Here is a 26,115-nt window from a genome sequence, read left to right on the forward strand (position 1 = left end):
CCACTGAAATCCTTTAAGATGGTGCCGATATTATATTTTATAGTAACTTGTATTTGTCCAGTTCAACTACTTTGCTTCAATGAAGCGGGCATCATAGACGATAACCGTTATTTGGAAAACAACTTATTTGGCATCATTAAGAGGAGTGTGCCCTCTGAACGTGAGTGTGCCGTTGAATGCTTTGCACATCTTGAATGTTTCTCATTCGGATTCGAACCTTTACTTCACATTTGCCACCTTCACAAGAAAGACAGTTCAACAGCCCCAACCGACCTTGTGGCGAAACCACAATGGAAACATAGTGATATTTCTCACTGGCCGAAGGTATGTATGCATATGTGTTATATTTGATGTTGTCTATATGTATGTGTACGCGGAACCACAGAGGGACAGCAGGGGTGTGTACCCCCTTTTTACTACATGCTGATCACAATGACGTATGACAGACACAAGACCACCATACCCGTGCTCGTGGGTTTCACGGAAGTGGTAACATCTGAGACCTACATCACTTCGGGCTTTCCTCCCACATTAAGCTGACACGCCGTGACATAACTGGAATAATGTTAAAAGTGGCGTTAAACCCAACTCACCCACTCTCGTCATTTCTTTAATGACACGTGAAGATCCGGGGTAGAATAGGTCTTCAGCAATCCAGCTTGCCGTAAAAGGCGACTAACAGGATCGGGTGGTCAGGCTCGCTGACTTGGTTGATGAATGTCATCGTATCCCAATTGTGTGGATCGGTGCTTATGATATCAATCGCTCACTATTAACAGACCGCCATCATATAGCAGTAATATTGCTGAGGGCGGCGTTGAGCAACAAAGAAACAAAAAACATTTGTTCTATATATTAAGTGTACCACACCTTTTCCAAAAAGCTGTATCCATTCTTGCATATATAGGCTGTGGGCATTTTAAAACATACCTTACCTCAATTACTTGCTAATTAACCATGGGAATGTAGATAACTGTTACGACTGACGGAATATTTTATTTATTCCAAGGAGCTGATGGGTCCGTGCGCAGATTACACCTGTCCGCCAGGGACGCGATGCAGTGTGCATCGTGTGACTAAAGCGCCGCTGTGTTTGGAAGGTACGACTTGGTTCTTAATGACATCATTGCTGTCCGTTTACCCAGAGATGGGATCTGACAATAACAAAAAGAATTTAGCATCTGCGTCCAAAGAGACGTCAGTTAACAATAGCTCTTCGCTGTTTTCGAGAATCAGTAGACTATATTCCCCATCTGGGGTCCGGGTTGGAACTGATTTCTAGGGATCTCTGTTGGTTGTTAATGGCGACTTAATGAATCGTGTAACATGCATCGATGCTCATGACGTCAAACACCTTTGTCTGGTCCACGCTTGATTATTTACATACCGCCACCATTTAGCTGGAATGTTGCTGAGTGCGGCGTTAGGCAACAAATAAACAAACAAACATACATATTAACTTTTGTACTTGAAAGAATCGGATTTTCCTTAACTTTTATGGGAAGTATGTTTGTAACAAACTCCGAAAGAACGGAAACTGGAATTATCGCTTCAGTTCCTCCGAACTTACCAAAGTTGATACACTAATCACATGGGAAGAATAGCAGTGTCAGGGTATAAATATTTCAGATGTTTTCTTCCCTGGGCACCGATAGAGACTTCAGAAACGAGCACAGTCTCTCCTTGCGTATTGTGCGCAGCAAAACAATAGAGACGTGCAGAGTGGGTTGTGCACTACACGCCTACGTATTGTATAGGCGGATCCAGAGAGAGGGTCGGGTTGACCCTGTTTGAAAACCAAATCTGCTGAAGTACCAAGTGTATCCCGTTATTACACTGTCTGTTTATACAATCCGATCACTATATATATCTAGAAAAATGTTTGTTATCTAATACATTGATTGTCTTGAACATTAAACATCGTAAGTGAACAGATCCGCCGTTATTTATTACACAAACCACGATTAGATTACCGCTATTTACGCTTTCAAACGAACCACAGATGACTGAGAATCGATATACATATACTCTTCAAAAAAAGAAACTTGACATAGATGTAAAACCACCTTTTGCCAAATATCTAAAATAATTACATTAAATGAGAACCAAATAAGTCAAACAGAAAGATGATGTGTCTATAACTCGCGAAAACACATGCAAAGCACGTAAACGTAGCGTTTAGGGATCAATTTTACCGCTTCATTCAAAGCAACCGCCTGTAAAAATCGTGCAGCACAGGATCCTGCATAAAGTCATGTATTGACCCCACGTCATCTGGCGGACCGTCTGCCTTGGTGCCAACAGGGGAGGGAGGAGGGGGGCAGTCGGAGTTGCGTCCCTTGGGCACGCCAGAAACCTATGATTGTGGGTTCGAATCCTGGTTCGCCCCGATTATGATTTTAGGTTTGTCAGCACCATACCCGTGCTTGTTGGTTTCACCGAAGTGGTAAACGTCTGAGACCTGCATCACTTCGGGCTTTCCTCCAACATTAAGCTGACAAACTGTGATATAACAGGAATACTGTTGAAAGCAGCGTTAAGCACAACTCTCTCACTGAATATTGTATCATTTCGCCTTGACAAACGTTTCATTCTAAACAGTTCCAAAACAATTTAGGATATAAACATATTTAGGCATCAAAACCTGTTTAAATTGTCGGACAAGGGAGAGGAAGTGCCCACTACTAATATAACGACAGAGATCATATTAGATTACTAATTATAAGCTGAGATGGTGATAAGGCTAAGGTCATGAAATAATTTGAATTACTTAACGATACACTTCCTGGGACCCTAGTGTCAATGGCTACGGTATGCAAAACGCTTTGTCACATTGGCCAGTGGAAAGATCATTAAAACGTTCTAAAATGTCTTGGATTATAGGATGATTTGAGGAGAAACTTTTAAGTGTCTGAAGGCATAACAATGAATCAGAGAAGATGATGACATTTTTAGATTGGTTTTGTTGTTTAATATAGATCAAAGCTGTTAAGATAGCTTTGGCCGCAGCATTAAAGATAGAAATAGAATCAGTGATTCTTGAGCAGACAGTTCAGGATCCAATGATGGTGGCACATCCTTGGACCCGTCTGTAAAAATGGACCCGTGAGAATGATATTTGAATCGCAATTGGTTGTACGCTTGTTGATAAACCAAAGGACTTGTTTCGGATTTTTTTAGTTTGGTTAGAGTGAGGTCTACCTCTGTCTGCCAGGGAGGAAAAGACAGAAGACGGTAATCATATTTAGATCATTGTTAGCTGCCGTGGTGTGTGGTTGAATTCTGATTCCAAGTCAGGTTTGATTTTCGAAATAGGTTTAGATACTGAGGGTGGAAATCACAATTGTATGCTGGATTGGGTTTTTTTGAGTGCAATTTAGTAATGTATTGCAGTTAAAGTTAAATCCGCGCTGTTCGAGCGAAGGTTCATCAGCCTCCAAATACAAACTGTCCACGGGAGAGGTCCTAAAAGCTCCAAGACAAAGTCTTAGGCCTTGTTAGTATATAGTGTCCATTTTTTCTGAATTGCGTTTGCAGACTCCACCATAGACAATGGAACCATAGTCTAGTTTGGAGCGTATAAACGATCTGTACAAGTGAAGGAGGGTTGTCTGATCCCCTCCCCACTGAATCGAAATCATGCAAATATTTTAAAATACCATGTTTCCACGTTGTATCAGATGCCTTCTCTAGATCGAAAAGATTGCTACATTATGTTGGCAATGGAATTTTTAATAAACGATTCTAAACGCACCAAATAGTTAATGGTACTTCTGATTTTTCGGAAACCATACTGGATGGCACTGATGAGGTTATTGGTCTCCACAGCTAGCTCATGATATTGAACAGTAGTTGGGTTGATCTGTATGATACTGTCCAGGCTTTGGAATAGGAATAATAATAGCATTGTGTCACGAAAGAGGAAAAATTCCGGTTGTCGATATTTCAACAAATATATTCAGTAACGTTTCCAAACATGAATCGGGCAAGTGTTTCAGGAGCTGATAGTGGATGTTGTCGGCTCCTGCTGCAGTGTCATGAGATTGCCCTAGGGCAGTATATAATTTATGGAGTGAAAATGTTTCGTTATAGTTCTCACCATTATCAGAGTTAAAATTTACGTTTTTTCTTTTCCTTCTGTTTTTGAAACCTCTGAAATTGAGTATTATAGTTTCTGTCATCAAATTTGTTCGAAATTTCGGATTTAGTAGTTAAAAGTGTATTACCAGCTTTGAGATGGCGAACTACAGATCCTTTGCCCTTAATCATTTGACTCATGTTCCACACCTTGGACATGGGTGTGCGGGAATAGATTTTTTATACATGGTTCCTCCAGGATTATCGTTTATCTTGTTTAAAAGTATGTCTCGCTTTGGCGCCGTGATTTTAACGTTATTCAAGTTGTGGACAGTGAGATGTCGGCGGATACATTTCTCAGCTTTCTTCCTACTTTTTCTAGCCTGTTTAAATTATTATTGAACCATGGTTTACGTATATGAGGGTTTGCAGAGGATTTAGGAATGCTTTCGTCTCCAATGCCATTTGATATATCTGAAAGAAAAAGTTGTATAGGATCAGGAACATTCCTGGAACTGTCAGGTGATAGTTTTTCAGTACATACTATTTTGAACAAAGACCAGTTGGCCTTTGGAAGGTTACACCTTGTTAAAGGTGGTTCGTCAGTAAGTATTATTGGAAAATGGACTTTTCCCTTATTTTTTATGTCAGTACTCCCGCATAGGGAAGTATGACCGTTTAATTCGCCCATGATGATACAGGGTAAACACTATGTTCAAAGTAACTAGGACAGCAACAGCTTGTAGGGTAGTGTTGAGTGGAACATGGCTATGGATTATGTTCTGCTTCACCAGGACAGAAGAACCTCCTGTAGCTTTATCATTGGAGGTGAAAACCAGTGGTAAGAACTGTACTGACGGATATCAAATAGATCTGTGTGTTTGCTATGTTTCTTGTAGACAAAATGGTGAAGGTTTAAAATATTGGATTAAAAGTTGTATATTCCATTAAAATTCTTCTTAAGACCTCTGTAATTCCATTGTATAATGTGTTGTGGATTTATGGTGGTGCCTCCACTGGGGAAATGTCACGCGAACGTGAGGAAGACCCTGTAGTACTCTTATCTGTTTCATTTGTGGATGCTGTTTCCTCCATGTTCAGAGAACCAAAGAAGATATGGACGTCTACTGGGACCTCTGAAGGAGAGGTGGCATTTGGTGTTTCCAGCTGTTCTTTTTGCTGCTTCTTTCTTAATAATCTTTTTTTCCTTGTTTAAAAGTTTAACTGGTTCTGGTTGTGCCTCAGTAACTGGTTTGGGAGTCTAATACTCAACATATTTGACAGTTTTTGGTTTGGATGGCGTCACAGACGAAGGTGTCACAGCTGTTTTGTAAGGAAGCGGTAGGCAGTGGCTGAATAGACTTGACCCATGTCAGATCAGTCTGGCAGCCGATAGAGGCAGTGGTGACAGGAGGACGAGAGACAGCAGCAGTGTAAGAGTGAGTGAGTGAGTATGGTTTTACGCCGCTTTTAGCAATATTCCAGCAATATCACGGCGGGGGACACCAGAAATGGGCTTCACACATTGTACCCATGTCGGGAATCGAACCCTGGTTTTCGGCGTGGCGAGCGAACGCTTTAACCACTAGGCTACCTGACCGCCCCAACAGTGTAAGACATGGCGCAGGTGGTTGCAGTAGTACCAACAACCCTCTGTTTTGCGTCATGGTAGAAGACGTTGGTAGTACATTGTGTTCGACTTTGACTTTCATTATTTGTGATTCGCGTTTCCAGACAGGGCAGGATTAGGATGCGGCCATATGGTCCCTAACGCACTTCACATCATTCCTTCAGTCAGTGGCTTCATGCTTGTCACCGCAGCGGTGACATACAGCAGAGGCATGACAGGGCTTAGATCCATGTCCAAACACTTGGTAGGTGTAGTTTCGGAGTGGGTGGGGATGTACACCTTCACTCTAATGCTACAGTAACCGTTCAGAGCAACGTCATTGTCTCTTTGTCTGTCAATTGGTGTTCGTTTCTATATAGGTGTTATCATTTCACTGCTAGTCAGCTTGGTATTCCGAGTGCTGGTGTAGGGAAGACCTCGAGCAGGATGTGCCGCTCATAGGAAACGTCCTGTGGTTCAGCATGAGCTCCGCTCACCTCATGTATGCCTGAACTGGAAGGTCCGCTCATCGCTGTATTTGCGTTGTCAGGGCAGATATTCCGCTCATTGTGTATTTCTTGTTTATTATTTACATGTTGTGAATAAAACGTTCCGGGACAGTGATGTCGTTTTTGTCCTTGATTCCCCAAAGAGGCAATTCCCCGTCAACATGCGCGTTGACAATACCTTTGAAGATTGCAAACGGACACATTCTTGTTTATCTTCCCCGGGTCCCATGGGGAACAAGGAAAATAAAGACTAAAACGATGGCTTCTGTCATAATAATAATGTGGTATATGATTCATACTTGGAAACGACAAATCAACTTAGATTTACACAAATCAATATCAAACCTATAATAATGTTTCCTGTTAAACCGTTTACAAGTAATGTATTATTCATGGAAGAATTGTGTCTGGAACGCAACATGGCTACATAGGTACACTGTTCTTTTATGCCATGAGAAATATATATTACTCGATTCTACACTTTTCCTCTAGACATACAAGTATAATTCATATGTTGTTGCTATTTAATTCTCTACCTGCTCGTCATACCTTATTGAAGCAACAATAAGTTTGTGAATGAAGACTGTACAATACCCGTATGCAGGATAAGACATAATTCATACAAATTATGCATATACAGAAGCATGTAATATTTCTTTCTTATTTCTGATTGTACTTATAGTGCGGGCACCACTTTTATTTCTGAAACTCGATATATTGCACACACATTCAGATTTATTTTAAATATATAGGACCAAGCCTAATTTACTTTAATTTGTAATAACTGTCTAAAACAAAGTTATTTTCTTCCCGAGTACAGGCAAATGTGATTACGCCTCAGCATATAAAGAGACAAAACCCTTTCCATATCCAATAGAAACATGTGTGATAAAGGTCTATTTTCAGATCATTTGTGTTTACAGAATTATCTAGGTGTGTCTCTGCAAAAAATGCGACCAAATCCTTTCCATATTCATAGGAAATCTCCACTAAAAGCAGTGTCGATTGTACGATTCCGACAATATCATGAGCATGTATTTATGAATCCCTATCACATAGTAATGATACCATGGTAATAAAATAACTGCAACTGATTCCAAAGGTTAGTTGTCTGAGACAACCAAAACTGCCATGACAACTTTACAGCAGAGAGCACATCAGCAAAGACCATTTCTAGGAATAGATTTCATTTCATTTATTTAGTAAAATATTTCCACTAAATTGTTCTTAAGTGTAGCGTAATTCATATAATGATTCTCATTGAAAATAATGCACTGCGGTTTGCCTTTACGAAAGTATTCCAGATGAATAAACTATATCGTTCGTCAACTTGAACGTAAATGTGCAGTGGACAAAAAGTACACGTTTACATAGCAGCCGTTAAGGGAATACTGTGTTATGACAACGATAGTCTGGTGCCCGTTACTTCGTTACAACCGTATACAGGTTTCGTGATATTGATTTGTAACTGAATAACCATGATCCCAATACCGAAAATGTCTTTCTAGCCCACTGACTTCTGATGAAGGAAGTCCGGGACAGGCAAGAGACAACAAGATTACAAATCTTAACAAAACCAATCTGCCAAAGAAGTGCCAGTTCGTTAATAAGCCTATCAACTGCATTATTCCAACTGATATTAGAAACTTCTTTGAGAGGCATTTAGAAGTTGGATTACTAAGTAAGGATAAGGTTTATGGATGAACAACTGTTTTATTACAATAAGGCGCGACGTTTCGGTGTATGTTCGAAGACCGTTATCAAGCATGTGATATAGACCCACTTGCTTGATAACGGTGTTAGAACCTAAACCGAAACACCGGTCTTAATTGTTATAAAGAAGTTGTTCATCCATTAATCCTATCCCCAATCAGAGATTAGAAAGCCATCAACCGTGATCAGCGCAGCGTGTGTTCAACGAAGGAGATACAGGTCTTTGTTTACTGATAAATCATACTGACTAATGTTCAGTTATATAACCAATGAATATATTGAAGCTACATGTCTTCCAGTATATGTCCGGGCTCTCTTTCCATTGGTTTGAATATATCTTGGTATGCTGCTTCATATTAGTGTATCTTTAAAAATCCGCTTGGACGAACAAGATAAATAACGTGTGGTGGCACGTGCAGGTTACAGGTCACAAATCAAGTGAAGTTAAGTTAAGCAACGTCGGGCGCGCAGAGTCCTTGGATGGGTGACCAAGTTCGGCAGCTTAGCTCCTGAGAGTTTCTAGGGCATCGGTCCTGCCCCACACTGCAGCACGTGCAGCACATGTGGTGTCTCCTTGGGCAAGTGGCTTTGTTCGAATTGTGTCTCTGTTCACCCAGCAGTGAATGGGTACCCGGTAGGATGAGATGGCAATGTGGCTGTTAATCTAGCGCCTAACAGGCACCTTGGATTGTATACTCCACAGGGAGCTGATAATTGTTGAGTGATCCATTGACCGGGGTAATATATGTCTAAGCGCTTAGAGCAAGCTCATGCATGGAGTACAGCGCCAAATAAATTGACTTTTATTATACTTATATTACTTATTCTTAAATAACAAGCGATACATGACCAAACAGATGTCTACATAATGCACATTTGCTGGTGGGATACAAATGAACCGTGAAACATATGTTTCTTCTATATAACTATCCATGTCACACACACTTACTTTTATACTAACAATAGAACATGAATGTTACAAGTTATTTTTGTACTTACACTTAATCAGCAATATTAAGGCTATTAACGTATATAAAGTTGATAGAGTGTACTTGCCTTTCTATTAATATCACGGACTGATATGGATGCACTTTTACCCCAAGGGTGTGTGGTTGACAATATATTTCAACGATATTTTAACTGATGGCTTTCATCTTTTCTCTTGGGGCCGTAGACATGCCAGAATCCAAAAATCATGGGTCCAAACATGCCCCGGTTATTCTTATACACCATACCAATACTTGTGAATTTTTCCCACAGGAGACAACAGATCTGATTCTGACTGAAATACCGTTAGCTCTATATTTAATTTTGCATTATGTATAACCATACAAACATTGTTCTTGTGTTTTGTGTATATGTGTGTGTTGTTGTTGTTGTTTTTGTTGTTTTTGTTTCTTGTTGCGATGCATCTCCCTACTTTGACCTCTACCACATATTCCCTTCTTTTTTAGGTGAACAATTGACTTGCCTTTGCATGTGTTTGTGATGAGATCCACCAGTGTGTCAAACACGTGTTATCATCCCTATTTCATAGTAATACACGAACACTTTGCTCTATGATATAATCGGAAGTGTACAATGGACAATGCTATTAGCTGAGATTACGTCTCATCAAGGAAACGATTTTATCGCTTTTGTTTATGCACACTGATGTGCAAATCACATGTTTTACCAGAGATTGCACTTTACCCTTGAACCTATTATCTGGAACACCAATTATAACATACGTTCTTACAAATACCGACATAGATAATGCTTCATAAATCAAAAATTCCGTTCCAATCGTTCCAACAATATGATCTTTTCACGTCACCCTCACTTTATGACTTCTTTAGTTAATAGAAGATTTTATTTTGAATTTACAACAAATGACATCTAGGTCTTCGTATTAGGTTATAGAAATAAAATAGAACAACGAATTACGCTGATGGCAGAGTTCACAGTGATCAACATATACATCTTACAATATTAACACGTTTACTATTTGTATTATGAGGGATGTTACAAAATCAAACATATGTATTTAATTGAGTGATTATTGTATATCGTCGCATCAACAATCGTCCAACTATTCGCGACGATTGTTCCTTATGATTATGTCTCACATTTAACCTAGTAAACATGGGCGTCCTGTTATCTCGCAGATTGTTTTCTTTATTGATGAAATGTCACAAACCAAAATCATATTCGCTTTCCTAAGCATGGTTAAATGTGATTAATGTTTGTATGTAAACTGATATACATGTATTTATTATATTTGATAAGAGCTTGATTTCATGAAATACCTCAAGGCTATCCTAGTGCTGTATTATGAGGCTTGTGAGAGCATGTGTGCATCTGCATGTGCATGTATATTTGTATATCGATTTGCTCGTGTTATATATTCTCCAATAGTCCATGGGGGTAGGGACAGGGAGGAAGAAGGGGAGGGGTCAGTGCAAGATGTTAGTGTATTCAGGTCTACTGAAGTGGATAATGCACAACTGTACAACATATCGCTAATTATAACTTGAAACCTAAACAAGCATTTAAGTACAATAACTTTCATTGAGGTCCACTCATAGGTTTACTAAACCTAATGGACTCGAAGAGCGTAATAATACACTGAATACCCCAACAAAGGATCAATACCTTATGTTTAAGAAATGTATTTGGAAACTCTGATCTACCACACTCCGACTCGATTGTCACAAGAACTGGCAACCCGGTGACCGGAGGTGATTGAGCTGGTGATATGGGAACGTGTCAGATTGCATAATAGTGTCTTGCTTTTCATGACGGTATGGACAAAATTAATATGATCTTAAAGGTCTGCAAGAAACAAAGACGGATAGATAAGATGAAATATTATTAGATAATCATAAACTTTTTCTAAAGAGTAGATTTAGATCTGGAGGAAGGGGAATAGCAGTTAAACTGAATATACAGATTAACTTATCTCCCCTGAATCTGGCTGGCTGGCATTCGTTGGAGCAGATGAAATAATTATGAAATAACTGATCACCAAATTGTTTCCAAAACGCAAAGTTGGTACATGAAGTAGATTGGTATACCTAGAAAGATTGGAGAAGAGAAGATGATCGATCTTGCGACTTATAGAGCCAGGATCGGGCAGTTTACCCACCCTCCAGGGACCCGACAGGTGAGACACATCGCAATGGACGCTGAGTACACACCTCACACGTCGTGCTCTGATACACCCCTGCGTGTATCAGTCTGCATGGTCTTGCTTACATTCCACCTCATGCTGTCGGCAATTCTGCTAGCTAACAAACAAGTTCTCTCTTACGCCGTTGAGGATCTTCATCGTTATTTACCACATGAACACGAAAGTGTATGTGACGTCACTATGTTTATCCCTGTGACAAGTCATGCATGTCGGCCATGTTTTGCGACTTCATTATTCAACTGTGACGGTCTCCGCATCGCAGGATATGTAACGAGACTCCATATACTACTCTCTGGTGATGTTGAGACCAACCCAGGGCCTGTTACTATGGAAGATTTGAACAATGTAAAGACTGAGATCAAATCAGATATACTCGCAGAACTACGGGATTTCCGACAGTCTCTGTTTACCGAGATGAGTGTAATTAAATCACAACTAACCGACCTTAGCAGCAAGTGTTCATCACTTGAGAACTCACTTTCAGAAGTGCGCTCAGAGGTAGAAAGGGTTGGACTTGAACAGGAGACTATCTACAGTGATATAGATGCACTCCATCAGAAAGTTGAACAACTTGAAGACAAGGTATCTAGTCAAGACTCTGATATCGACAGGTTAGAGGCCTTCAGTCGTCGGGACAACGTAGTATTTTATGGCGTGCCTGAAGAAGCTGATGAGACCTTCGAAATGTGCAAGGATAAAGTTATTACTATGCTCAATGAGCATGTGAAGACAAAGGATTGGCAACGCACCGATATTATACGGGCGCATCGGATAGGGGTCAAACAGCCGCAACCCAATAAACCCCGCCCTCTCATTGCTAAGTTTTCTCTGACGGAGGAGAAGATTTTAGTACTGAAGCACAGACATACCTTGAGGAGTGTTGCTATAGGCGTTGCTAACGACCTAACCAAGCACCAGAGACAGACTCTAGCTGATCTGAGGGACAAAGGCCTAGATGCGTACTACAAAAATGGTAGACTGGTCACAAAACCTGGTACCCATGACAACACATCCAGACACGAATCGACACGGAGATATGTACATGCTAAACCAACCACTACTGTTCCTGCTTCCCGGAATGCCCAACCTCTAAGAGCTGTCCACTCCGCCCCCAACAGCAATTCCGAGCACAGTGCTACCGTGGACAGTAGCTAGGGATACGGCCCGGCCCCTACCATCACTTCTGAATTATCAGGTGCAGAACATTCCATTTCCATATCAAACCTCAAAATAGTTACATGGAATATTGAAGGTTTACTTTCCAAAATAGACGATCTAGACTTTTTAGATTACATAAAAGGCTTCGAAATTATATGTCTAGTTGAAACATTTATTGACTATGCATTATCCATACCTCAGCTGTCAGCTTATGACACATATATTGCAAAAGCTCATAGGCTAGCTAAGGCTGGTAGACTGTCAGGCGGTGTAACGTTGTTGGTTAAGACCCGTATAGACCTGCACTGCCAACAGATTGAATTAGATATACACAATGTCGTATGCATTAAATTTGATAATTTCTCAACTCTTGGCAAAAACCTGTTATTATTTGGAATGTATGTTCCACCCATCGGCTCAACATTCTACGTTGCAGCTGAAAAGGCAACCGCCATTGAATTGGTTGACCAGTGGTTGATTGAGCATAGTGACTTAGACTGTGAGGTCATCATCTGTGGGGACCTGAATGCCCGTGTAGGCGGGGGAAACAACCCACCTGAGACACTAACTCAACGTGGCCTATACAATGCAGCATTCCCCGATGAACCACCCTTCCAGTAGAAAAGAGACAGTCATGTGATAGTTTTGTAAACGCTTTTGGTCGTAAGCTACTGGAACTGTGTTTCACTCATGATTTATATATCTTCAACGGCAGGACAACTGGAGACAAAGAGGGTAGTTTCACTTACATAGCAGATCAAGGATGTAGCGTAATTGATTATTTTATAGGTTCAGTTAATGTTCACAATTGTTGTCAATCCATGTTTGTGGATACAAGAGTTGAGTCAAAACATATGCCTGTATGTCTACATTTGGACATATTTCTCCCTAAAGTATCTACAAGTGATGATTATCTTTCCACCAAAACACACAAATATAAATGGAACCCTCGTAAGCGTGATGTGTTTATAGGAAGTATAACAAATCTATGTCCATCCTTCAACGAGCTCATCGATCTTTTAACTTTTGATTTCAATCTTGCCCTCGAAAAATTTGTTAATGTTGTTCTTTGTGCCGCTGACTGTATGAAGGTACCTTGTGTTAAAAGTTCACCCCGAAATACGGGTTTTTATAATAGTGAATGCAGACGAGCAAAACGGGAAGCAAGGCGATACATGAGGAAATTCAAAGAGAAGAAATCTAACGAAAATAGGTTAATCTTTTGTAAAATGAGAAACAAGTATAAACATGTTTGCAGAACAGCAAAATCAAACTATCAATTTATGACACGAACAAAACTAAAGCTATCTCTATCTGATTCAACCACATTTTGGAAAGAGTTACGGAGTATATCAGGTCATAGGGAAACAAAGAATAACATAAGTAAAGAGTGCTGGTTTGATCATTTTACAAACGTTTTTCAGTGTACAGATGTATTACATGCTGAAGTCGAATGTCAATGTGATGAAGATTTTATACTTGATGAGATTGACCAGTGTATTTTGGAGTCGCCGATTACCGACTCAGAAATCCACAAGGCTATAAATCGTTTAAAGAATGGCAAATCCCCTGGTGTTGATGACGTGGCCATTGAAATGCTAAAATGTTGTGAAAATGTAATAACTCCTTTCCTACGAAATTTGTTCAATAAGTTATTTGATTCTGGATTATTCCCTCAGAACTGGACGAAAGCTATTATCCTTCCACTACATAAGAAAGGTAACAAAAATAATCCGGATAACTTTAGAGGGATATCTCTATTGTGTACAATTAGTAAGGTTTACACAAGTGTCTTAAACTCTAGACTTACAAACTGGGCTAATATAAGAAGTAAATTACCTGAGACACAAGCAGGCTTTAGACAGGGATATTCTCCTACTGACCACATATTCACGTTGAATGCAATTGTTAACAAATGTTTATCGAAAAGAAAAGGGAAATTATACGTTGCTTTTGTGGATTTTAAAAAAGCCTTTGATTCAGTAAATCATCTTAAACTATGGGAGTGTCTGCACGATGCAGGCTTGGGTGGTAAGATGATGAGAGCACTTAAGGGAATCTATGCCTCCGTGAAAGCGTGTGTGAGATGTAATGATAACATTTATACAGAATATTTTGATTGTCCTAACGGAGTTAAACAAGGCTGTATATTAAGCCCTCTATTATTTTCCTTTTTCATCAATGAACTGTCAAATGATGTTTCATCACATGGGAAACACGGCGTACAATTATTTCCTGACTTGTTTGAAATATTATTATTATTGTTTGCCGACGATGTTATTCTTGTCTCTGACACAGTAACTGGTTTACAGAACCAACTTAATATTCTTGATAACTTTGCAGATTCACATGGATTAACGGTTAATTTAGATAAAACGAGTGTTGTTGTATTTAGACGAGGAGGGCGGTTATCTGTTCATGAGAAATGGTTCTATAAAGGCAAACGTATTTCAACCGCCAACTCCTATAGATATCTTGGGTTTGTATTCTCATATACATCAAAGATGAACCAATGTGTTTCAGATCTAGCATCAAGGGGTAAACGAGCTTTAATGGAAATATTTCGCAATTTACGGAAGATTGGTTTTGTTGACACTTCAGTTTTCTTTAAAATATTTGATACTCAGATTCAACCTATTCTTTTATATGGTGCGGAAATATGGGGTGTAGACAGATTTGAAAAAATAGAACAAGTGCATATTATGGCTTGTAAGAAGTTTCTTAACGTTGGTTTGCAAACCCCAAATGCTATTGTGTATGGGGAATGCGGTCGGTACCCATTACATGTAAATGCTATGTGTCGTTCTGTAAAGTATTGGCTAAAACTGATTGAAATGGACGAAGATAGGATACCAAGAAAATCTTATAATATGCTTGTATATAACGACAAGTGTGGTCGTCATAACTATGCTTCTTCTATTCGTTCCATATTATTTTCTCACGGATTCGGAGTAGTTTGGCTCAGTCAAGCTGTTGGCGACAAACCATCATTCATGAATAGTTTTAAAAACGTTTTGATAAATATGTTTTACCAATCATGGAATAGTACTATCAAGGCTAGTTCTAGGTACATTCTGTATAAAGAATTTAAAAGTCTCCTGGAACCAGAAAAATACCTTTCCATTATTACTGAAATAAAATATCGAAATGTTTTGATAAGGCTTAGAGCCGGGCTACTAAGACTTAAGGTAAACGAAGGTAGATGGGCTGATATTGACTTACGTTTACGACTCTGCCCCATATGTGAAACAAGTATAGAGAATGAATATCATTTTACTTTAGAATGTGAATATTACAACGATATTAGACATCTGTATTTACCAACAACATTTTGCAATAATCCAAATATGCATAAATTTAAAACGCTACTGTCATCTTCGTGTAAACAATTACTTGGAAAACTATGTAAATACCTGTATTACAGCTATGAAAGAAGACGTAATTATGAAAAGCCTGTAAACCTGTAAATTTGTACCTGGCATTACCTTTTTTCATGTACCACACTATTTCAAATGTATGTATTGTATATGGGCCAGTGGCCTTGGTACAAATAAAGACTTCTTCTTCTTCTTCTACAGATCGTATAACTGTGATTGACTGTGTTTTGTTGGTAAAGATCTCAGGATCACTATTTGACTTGCCTCATGCTCTGTTTAGGAGTTGTGTATGTGCCAACTTAGTCATCCAAATATTTATATAAGATTCCAGGACATTGAAAACAGTGATGAACAAGCTTTATGAAAGTGACATTTGCTGATTCGTGATTTTGAATGCCAGAACAAGACGTCCTTAAGATTATTGCACATTTGCCAATCACATTGTTGATGAGCCTGATAGAGATGTTGATATGAGATGAACATGATCCAGGGTCAGTGTGAGATGATGCATGTAAGCCAAGAGTAAGATCAAACATGGACAAAGCAAATCCTAACAACTATGGATTTAAGCTGGCTGATATTTGTGAAAATTGTAATTTATTTTTTTGTAATTGGTGACTTGAAAAAGATGAGAATGTGGGCCAGGTAACATGTAAGGATAACAGCATGATTGATTATATCATATCTTCTGCTAAGTGTATGCCTCTTATTTCAAGTGTTGCTGTTGAAGATATTCCCCTCTTGATGTCTGATGTTCATTGCCCTGTGTTCTTTGACCTCGGTATATATGTCACTTAATGATGTGACCAAGCGTAGTGCCCATAATAATCAGCTGCGGGATGAACGGCAAATTAGAACCGAAGTTAAACCAAAATGTTTTAATCAAGGTAAATCGTCTGTCTTTGTAGGTAACTGCAGTGAAGTGAATCTCCAGAGCGAGCTGAGGTCAGGGTGACCAAGTTGATGTTGTCAGTCCACTCGCCAACGATCTTGTGCACGTTGTTTTAACGCTGCACGTGACACAGTTGGGACTTCTCAATCAATCTTTATTCATTGTACTGATGAGACCAAAGGCCTGTAGGACATTGTCAGGGGCGTGTTACAAGTTCATACATTTTCTTAGTTTCATTGCATGATAAATGAACATTGATAAATTTCTCATAGTTTCTGTACAATCATTACTTTACAAAATTTGTTACCATTTGGGTTCTCATACAATACTACTCGTTGTCACAAGAAAAAAATATTCAGAATTTATCAATAAGTTTTATTTCTAATTTTTTAACAAAAACTATAATTGAATGCAAATTAATATTTTTCAAAGGTGAGGCTTAGATCCAGCAAACAGGTGTTATGACAAATTAAATATCGGTCAGTATTCGATAGACGTAATTGACAGCCATAAATATTTAGGTATCCCTTTCCACCGAAAAAGGAGAATGAATACATCTGATACATATATTGCTGAAATCAGCATAAAAGCTAGAATGAGCCTATTAAAATGTGCCAGAAATTTACATTTACCACGAGATTTCATTAACGAAACGTTTGATAAAAGTATTGTCCCTATGTTACTTCATGGTTCTGAAATATGGGGCTTTCATAACACCGAAAAAACCGAAAAGGTACATCTACATTTCTTAAAGCTAGCTTTAGGCATAAGACGGTACACACCAAACTTCACGGAAGGCTCAGTATATAACAAAAGGTTAAATCATGGTAAGTTATTGGTGCAAGCTGAGTCAGCCTTCACAACATAAATATAACATCGTCTTGTGCATGTTAGCTGTATAAATGCGTTCGTCTGCAGGGTATTACCACACGCGATGAAAGCACGCAAAGGAAATGCCACGACTGTCACAGGAGCAGAGAGAGAGAGCCATCGGTATGGCCGAAATGGGGGCAACACAGGTCCAAATTGCCAGGTTTGGTTGTACACCATTGACAGTAGCCTGGCTGATTCAACGGTACAGGCAGACAGGGAGAACACAGGACAGACCTTGAACCGGACGACCTCGAGTGACAACACCACGGTCAGATACGGCTCATTCACCTGCGAAACAGATTCGTAACGCCGACGGCGACAGCAGCAAAAGCGTTGGGAATGGTACTGATTGCTCAACATCGTCGCCGGTTTAACTTGTTTCGAAAGGACGGCAGAGAACGAGTTTTTTGGCGCAGAGGGGAACGTTTGGCTCCGGCGTGTATTCGAGATGTCTATCCATTCGGCGGGGGAGGTGTCATGGTGTGGGGCGGTATTTGTGGTGAGAAGACTAATTTGGTGATTTTACAGGGAAACTTGAACGCTGTGCAGTACAGAGACCACGTGTTGCAGCCAGTTCTTACAAAACCAACAGCAGGGGACATTGTTTCAACAAGACAATGCCAGGTCCCATACTGCAAGATATGGGAACATCTTTCTTAACCAGCAGAACGTTGACGTTTTGTCCTGGCCTGCCCCCTCACCCGACATGAATCCTATTGAACATCTGTGGGACCATCTTGACAGACAGATTAGAGCACGCCATCAGCCCTCCGTCAACAGACAAGAATTGCAGCAGGCCCTGAGAGACGAGTGGCAACGGATTCCAGTCCAAGTCATCAGAAGACTGATTTCATCGATGAGGCGGCGACCACAGCATGCATTGAGGCAGCTGGAGGTCATACACGCTATTGAAGGCAACTGTGCCAACAATGAACTTGTAGTGTGTCTGACAATGTTTTGGTGACATTTCAGACAACTTTTGAAAATGAAATTTCTTACCCCACCATTGTTTACCTTGAGCTTACATTACCTGTGATTGCACAATTTCATTCAAACTGTGGTTGATTAATCATTTGTTACCCCTCCCTAGATTATATTTTAATTCACAACAAAACCTCTTCTTGTTATTTTTTTATCGATCATGGAACTCGACCTATACTTTCTTTTGCCTCCCAGTATACATATGAGTCCCATGATCCTACTGTCTGGATCTTTAACCAAACATAGGCACTTAATCATCTTTCTCGATGATTCACCTTGTCAATAATTGACTTTCAAAGACTGAGACATTTACTTGAATAAGCGTTCAGCTGAGTAAATGAAAAAATCCAGTGTTACCTCACGAACATCAAACTAATAATAATATCATTATTATTATATACAGACTAAAACAATGCAGCATGGAGAGTTTGGGTGATCCTAGCAGAGTCAGACTGCTTAGGCTCGTCATAAGCTCAGGACCATTGCCCCCTCTACACGCTGCCAAGACGGTGAATGGGACTTCGGGACTTCTCCCAGGGAGCCCTGCCTAGTCTAACCCACCCGGGACGTTTCGGCGAGTGTGATGACTCCACAACACTACAGTCGTTTTGATATGGCACTTCGCTTGGTTGAGTACAGAATCATCAACAAAATCAACACTGACACTGAGATTATGTCCCACATACTTGGCTCGTGTAAGACAACCATGGAATGCTTTGTTTTCATCAAGAGGCATGCTTCACAAGAGGATCATCAAATGTGTGCAAAACTGCACAAAACAATTCTATCACGAAGAGCCTCCATATTGATCAAACCACGCGCTCCCAATATGATTGGTAAATATAAGCGATTGAAGGAAGAGCGAGGGTAGTGGGCTCATTGTCTCACATGATTCTTCGTGAGAGGGTGTCACAAACACCAAAAGAATATGAAAGGGCGGGTACAGCATAAGTATTTGTGACTCCAGCTTTTCTTAAGTCTACATTTGTATTCTGTCCGAGTTTTTCCTTGATATGGGCATTCTGGAGTTTGTCCCTAACCTGCATCCCTTAGTATGTGTAGGCCTGCACTTCCACGAGATGGTCAATAACTCTTCTCCGAAGGAAACTGACGGATCCTCCCTCTTCTACCTTTCCACATTTCAGATGAAGAATGTTGCATTGGTCGAGTACAAAGGACATGTTGATGCTATTAGAAAAGGACTCGACAAAGAGAATGTTGTTTTTGTTAGTGTGGATCCTCCATTGGCAATAAGTTCAAGGTCATCCATGGAAAGTGAATTAGCGACTGAGTTAAAATTTAACGTCGCATCGGCATTTTTGCAGCCATATAGCTTAAAAACAAGTTGTGAAACATATCTGAGCATATTATATTTTGAAATAATTTATGAACAATATTTGAGCATAACAATATTATATATACAATTTTAAAACACGGGCTGTAGGCCATCAGTAACCAAAGCTAGTCCACCTCATGGGGACCTACAGTACCTATGCTTCCTGCATGATACCTCAGCAGGATTTAGGTCATCGCTTTAGTTATTGGTGGTTGTGCACAATACTAGCCAATATTAAAAAAATACTCAGCAATGGGTTGGCTTAAAAACACTGGTTGATGATAGTTACATCGATTATGATAGGATTACATGTCACACAGGGGGACAATAATTTTACAATACCATCCAAGGAAAGGATCTATAGTATGACGGCATTGTAGCTGATAATATCAACATCTTCACGTTAGCTGACAAATGTTATAGTTCGGATGACACGTCTTTTGTGAAGTACAAATTCTATAACCTTTTGAGTCCCATGCGAGTATTGAACCAACAGAGTGAGGCACCTAATCGCCAGCATGCAAAGTCAGCGGTAGTCCGACAACTGATGTACTGATAATAACCCTTTTCGTCTATTTTTTAGAGCTTCAATCACTATGCCTGGGTTGTCTAACTATGCATAAGTAGTTTCTCCATGGCGTAATCACTGGACGGTATAATCTGTTTGGGATCGGGTGGGCAGGCTCGCTGACTTGGTTGATACATGTCATCGTATCCCGTGGATCGATTCTCATGATGGACCTGATTATTTACAGACCGCCTTCATATAGGTGGAATATTGCCGAGTGCAGCGTTAAACATCAACAACAATAACAACAACAACAATTAATGGGCATAGGGGGGTTGGGGTTGGGCTTGGGACAATGAAGAGATTAGTAGCTGTGTATATATTCAAATACCTAGTAATGGGATAAAATTGTGTAAAGGTATTTTTAAGAAATGTATGTTGATTAAGACAGTTTGACAATGTGGAGATTAATAGATGATGATATAATCAAACATTTAGCAATAGGATAAGGTTTATTTGCACTTTTTTTAAATTAAGAACTGATAGTGAGTTAAATAACGAGATTGCTAAACATTCCAGGCCTAAGTATACATACTCTGGCAGCGCATGAAGCATGTATTTGTTTAATTAAGACACGCCCCAAAAGTCAGTAACCAATCAACTGAGAGTACAATCAAACAAAGTTCATTGGGCCTGTCAATCAAGGCAAGAGGTGAGAAGATGCAAGAGTCCGACTGCAACGAACCGGAACAAATTTGCCAGGGAGAAGGCGGTTGTTTCAAATTTCATGGCCAGTACCAGGCAGATGAAAAAAATAGTTTCCTGAGAACGCGAAGACAGTTAGTAATGCGAGTAACAAATGATACCCGAGGACATGACATTTGTGGAACCGAGACGAGCAATACAAAAATCGCCATGTGTATGATGATATGTGAGCCGAAAGGGAATTCCCACAACTGTAAATATGGGAGTCCCTGACGTTCCTTAGTTGTGAAAGTAGTCCGCTTAAGTGGGCGTGGCATATTTTTTACATTCATTGGGAAATGAATGCAATTACACTTGACCATATCAGTTGATCAGAATGCAGAAATTACAATGAGCACAACGCAAATATAATTATAACATCCATGAAGACTTTTGGGGTAGGACAATTAGGTGAACTGTAATCCTTCCTTGCTGCAGTGTTTCTTTAAGCATAAAATCAAAATGTCTCCTTGGATTGGAAAGTTTAAGTTCAGCTTCAGATATTGTTCAATATAATGGTCAAATAGCAAATATCGATGTATCTGCCTGAGCTAGATATAAAATATGTAAATGTATGCCTAAATATTTAGAGTCACAATTACATTTCCTCAAGACAGTTTGACAAGGGGGATGACTTCAACTTCCAAAAGTCAATTTCCCCTCTTTAGCTCAACAACTCAAGCCTTTGATGCCTTCATTTCGCAATTGTGAAGTACAATAGAGCATTTTCTTTCTTCGACTATTTCAAAGACCGTCTTATGAAGTTTGCCCAAATGTTATTGATTAGGGCTTTGACACTGAAGGCCTCAGTAAAACTTTCAAAACGTTAAAGGTAGACATGTGGACATGTCCAAATTTGACGCATCAGTGACAAAGGTGATGATGTCCGAGTTTGTTTCCGTGTTTTTTTTAAGGTGAACAATTGTCATGCCTTTGCACGTGTCTGTGATGGATGCCACCAGTGGTCACGACACGTTTACCTTATCCTGAAATACTTGGCATCATCACTTTCATGGTTATTCACAACAAAAACATGCTTATGATGAAGTCACTCGTACAAAGGATATGGAACTGTTTTTGTCATTGTTTAATTTTTATTACATGCCTTCTACTATGCCAATCAAATAATCTCATTGTCGAGATATGACACGCATGCATCGCGCACCAAAACCAAACACAGAATCATATGGTTTCATTTCAAGGAACCTTTGTACTCCACAGCTGATGTCTATCAACCAGATGTATGTTCCGAAGAGCCTATTCCAAACGCAGCCTGTAGTTCTGAGTCCAAGATAGCAGGGTTTATCAGATCTTGTACCTGTCACAGCAACTACAGAGATGTACCCCTGGACGTCGTCAGCGTCAACAACACCTGCCTGGTAAATGGCAGCTGGACTCAACCCTCGATTAACTGCACAGGTAAATTTTGATGCTTTAATGGATAATTGTGGCTTTGTTTAGCGATCAACTATTTGTTACATAGAAATAAGAAGTCATGTAAACGTTGACATTTGTTAGCCAACGGCCCAGTAACTCAGTGCGTACATCAGCGTCCCTTCGTGTCCAGAACCTTCTGGTCGTTAAAACAAAACCCGAATCAGACCCAAGTATATTGCCTGTTTTGTGACTTTCACTATTAGTTATCCTTGCCTAAATCATTTATTTTCCAGGTCCCTACATCAGACTGACCACGCCGAGTATCAGCACATACACCTTCCAGCAGATATCTGTCAGCAACCTACACACAATAACAGGCGGCACCTCCACCGTGGTGTTTCTGGTCAAGACCTGCAACGATGCAAACTTTGCCCTGCATACAAGACCCAACACCTACACCACTGATATCTATGAGATGTCTTTTGGTGGGTACAGGAACACGAAATCCTTTATTCGTGAATGCATAGAGTGCAGTTTCATGGATTCCCATGCTGAATCATCTATTGTGTCATGCAACGAGTACAAACCATTTTGGCTCAGCTGGAAGAATGGCGTCATCTCTGCGGGAAAAGGACTGGTGGCTGGGACCCAGAAATTCATGCAATGGACGCCAACTCAAGCCATTGTGATAAATCACGTTAGTATCAGTACCTTTCGTAATAATCCTGGTACGTGGCTCTTCAGAGAGCAGTAACATGCTCACCGATGAAGCTTATAGGAATGAGTAACATTAGAAGATAAAGTGACAAAACCCTTTCCATATCCAATAGAAATCTCACCTTAAAGCAGAGTCGATAATAATACGATTCCGACTATATCATCGGCATGTGTCTACGAATCACTATTATTATGTAGCAGTGTATTTTATTGTTTAACAATGAATGTAAGTGTGATTCATTGTTTCTGTTGAGATTCGGTAGACGGTCATCGTATCGTATTTGGGAAGAGATTAGTCGTCAGGAATGTAGTACTAGATAATGTAAACAGTCGTCAGTAAGTTACTATATTCAGATGCTAGGGTAGTGTAATAACGTTAACGCAGAGAATCAGAGCCTGTACAGAGCCTTATTTCACTGTCTAGAAAGTACTGGAAGCTAGTTAGGCTAATATGTTAAGGGACAAGAGCGTGTCACTGTGTTATCTCTTTGGTACCTGCTTTCATTACGTTTGCTACCACCACTGCATTTTGTATTTGACCCGTGAAGATTCCGGGGTAGAATAGGTCTTCAGCAACCCATGCTTGCCGTGACCCGTGAAGATTCCGGGGTAGAATAGGTCTTCAGCAACCCATGCTTGCCGTAAAAGGCGACTAACGGAATCGGGTTGTCAGGCTCGCTGACTTGGTTGATACATGTCATCGATCCCAATTGCATGGATCTCTGCTAATGATATCAATCACTGGATTGTCTGGTCCAGACTCATATAGCTGGAATATTGCTGAGTGCGGCGTTCAACAACAAACCAACCAACCAAACAAGCATTTTGTATTTGATACTGACCACAATGACTGTGTCCCCAAATGATCCCCAATAAGGTGGTCTGGCTTTAGTAACTGGTGGTATATAGCTCGTATATTAAAAATATAAAATGTAAAGTTGATGTATAAATTGTGGTTAGAAGTTTTAGTGTTTAATTTGTTAGTTTTCAGATTTCAATCTGTGATATGCTAATTTTTGCTGTCCTTTGTGACAGGTATTTATTTTTCAATTTGTTCTCGCCACTATATGGCTGAGATACTGCCGATGTGACGTAAAACTTTAACTCACTTACTCACTCACTCTCTCACTCAATGACTGCCATCATATTACTCTCTTCAAAAAAGTAAGCGCACAGATAGATTTCTAGTAAATTTATTGTACCTAATAAAGTCCATGTATTCAATTTTATATCATAGATACGAATATGGATTTGTGGAGCTTGATAGTCACATGTTATCGCTGTATAAAGGCATTAAAAACTGTCCTTTGTCATGTCACATAAGGCCACAAGGTTGCGCTGAACTCAGTATCTAGTTGGACCGCCCCGGGCAGCAATCACAGCTCTGCATCTCCTCGGCACTGAATGAATAAGTATAAAAATTCTATCCTACGGAATTCTGCGCCATAACGCTTGTAACGCGTTGGCCAGTTGCGGGAGTATTTACGGTGGTTTCTGACAGTGATGCACACGTGTTCCCAGAGGTGTTCAATTGGTTTGAGATCCGGAGATCTCGATGGCCAGGGCAATCCCAAGGTAGTCTACTGTGACACGAGCTGCGTGCGGAAGAGCGTTCCCCTGTTGAACAGCTCCCTCTCGCGGTCAATCATCGGAAGAAGGTAAGGTTGAAGAATTTGATTCATGTATCGACTTGCTGTCAAATTTCCCTGAACCACAACCAAGTCAGATCTCGTGGTGCAGGATATGGCCCCAACACCAGGACACTACCGCCAGCGAAATTGTCGAATTCCCGAACACAATGTGTGGCAAAACGCTCATTTCGACGACGATAAACACGTTGTCTTCCATCTTGCCGGTGACGAAGCAATCTTGATTCATCGCTTAACCACACCCGTCTCAAGTTTCTCAAATTCCAACGCTGTAAGGTAAGCGTCACCGTCGATGGATCTGTTGCAAAACAGGGACGATAACTGGTATTCTGGGTCATATTCCAGCCTCGCGGAGATGGATCCTGACAGTCTGGTCCGATATCCTCCTCAAACCAGGAATGCCGCTGCTGTGGCATTGCGATGACGTGGTGGAACAGTTGAATGCAGCGATCCTGTGCAGGGGTGGTAACTCTTGATCGGCTGCTTCTCGGACGGTCTGTAGTGGAATTGAACTGTGTGTATCGGTCACAAAGGTGGCAAATGGTGTTGTGGTGGACGTTGAAGTGGCGTGAAACAGGAGACTACGATTCCCCTCTTTTGATACGTCCTATGGCGATGTTCCGATCGGCAGCGCTGCCTCGGCATTTTCGAACTTGAAAAATGTTGACAATTGAATGACAAATTATTGGCTTATGCTTCTCTTTTTACAGCCACTACCACGAATGTCATAACTTGCACGTGCATTTTGCTTTACTGTTTTCTTATCATATAGCGATATGGCGAGTGTTTTGTCACTCTGAATCTTTATGTATAAATCGAAATGTAAAACAGATGAGGCGGCCTCACTGGTCTCCTTTATTCTTATTTCACGTGGGTAAATCAGTGGAATTGTTTTGGCTATATTATTGTTATTGTAAGAAATCGGATTATCGATATACCTGAAGCTTTAGTTAAACTTCTTTGCCAAATTACTTTGTTTTAACTTTGCCAATCCGAGCAGTTATTTCTGTGCATATGCATAAAAAAAACAGTTTCGCCAGAAGGGCCGCGCAATTGGTGCCTATTGGGATGCCGACTTCTTGCCTAAATGTCCAACCCTCGAATTGTACGTGGATGTTATCAATGAGGAAGTTCAGCATTTCATATATTGTTTTCTCAATAAACTACAGATGTCATTTGCTTTCATCTATTACAAATTGTCCTGAATCTCTGAATATAGATACGTAACTGTTTTCACCACGTTGTGTTACAGAAGCCACATGGATCAAGGAATGAAGTTTGTCATGTGGGATAGTGGTGTACAGGGTTGAAAAATAAAATGTTTTGACAGAATGGTTCTTCAAGGTCTATCAAATCCTTTGAGATTTTGAGAATCCTCATAGTATTAAATCCACTTTCTGTGAATATTAAGTGAGTGAGTGAG

At 40.1% G+C, this 26,115-nt stretch overlaps 1 protein-coding gene across 1 annotated transcript; it reads left to right on the forward strand.

Annotated features, from left to right (window-relative positions):
- On the forward strand, positions 1-23,080 carry LOC139472502 (uncharacterized). Its single transcript, XM_071254980.1, has 4 exons — positions 1-324; positions 1,010-1,100; positions 22,171-22,368; positions 22,620-23,080. Exons 1-4 carry the CDS (start codon positions 19-21, stop codon positions 23,078-23,080), a joined length of 1,056 nt encoding a protein of 351 aa, XP_071111081.1. The 5' UTR covers positions 1-18.
- Positions 23,081-26,115: the final 3,035 nt, after the last annotated feature.

Source organism: Haliotis cracherodii, unplaced genomic scaffold (assembly GCF_022045235.1).
Source record: "Haliotis cracherodii isolate W230 unplaced genomic scaffold, xgHalCrac1.p SCAF_24, whole genome shotgun sequence".
Lineage (NCBI taxonomy): Eukaryota > Metazoa > Mollusca > Gastropoda > Lepetellida > Haliotidae > Haliotis > Haliotis cracherodii.

Bases quoted from the DNA above. Each gene is read 5' to 3' on its own strand.
- LOC139472502 (XM_071254980.1), top strand. From the start codon at position 19: ATGGTGCCGATATTATATTTTATAGTAACTTGTATTTGTCCAGTTCAA. The intron at 325-1,009 runs GTATGTATGCAT...ATTTATTCCAAG, and splicing joins ATATTTCTCACTGGCCGAAG to GAGCTGATGGGTCCGTGCGC. The intron at 1,101-22,170 runs GTACGACTTGGT...TGTACTCCACAG, and splicing joins AGCGCCGCTGTGTTTGGAAG to CTGATGTCTATCAACCAGAT.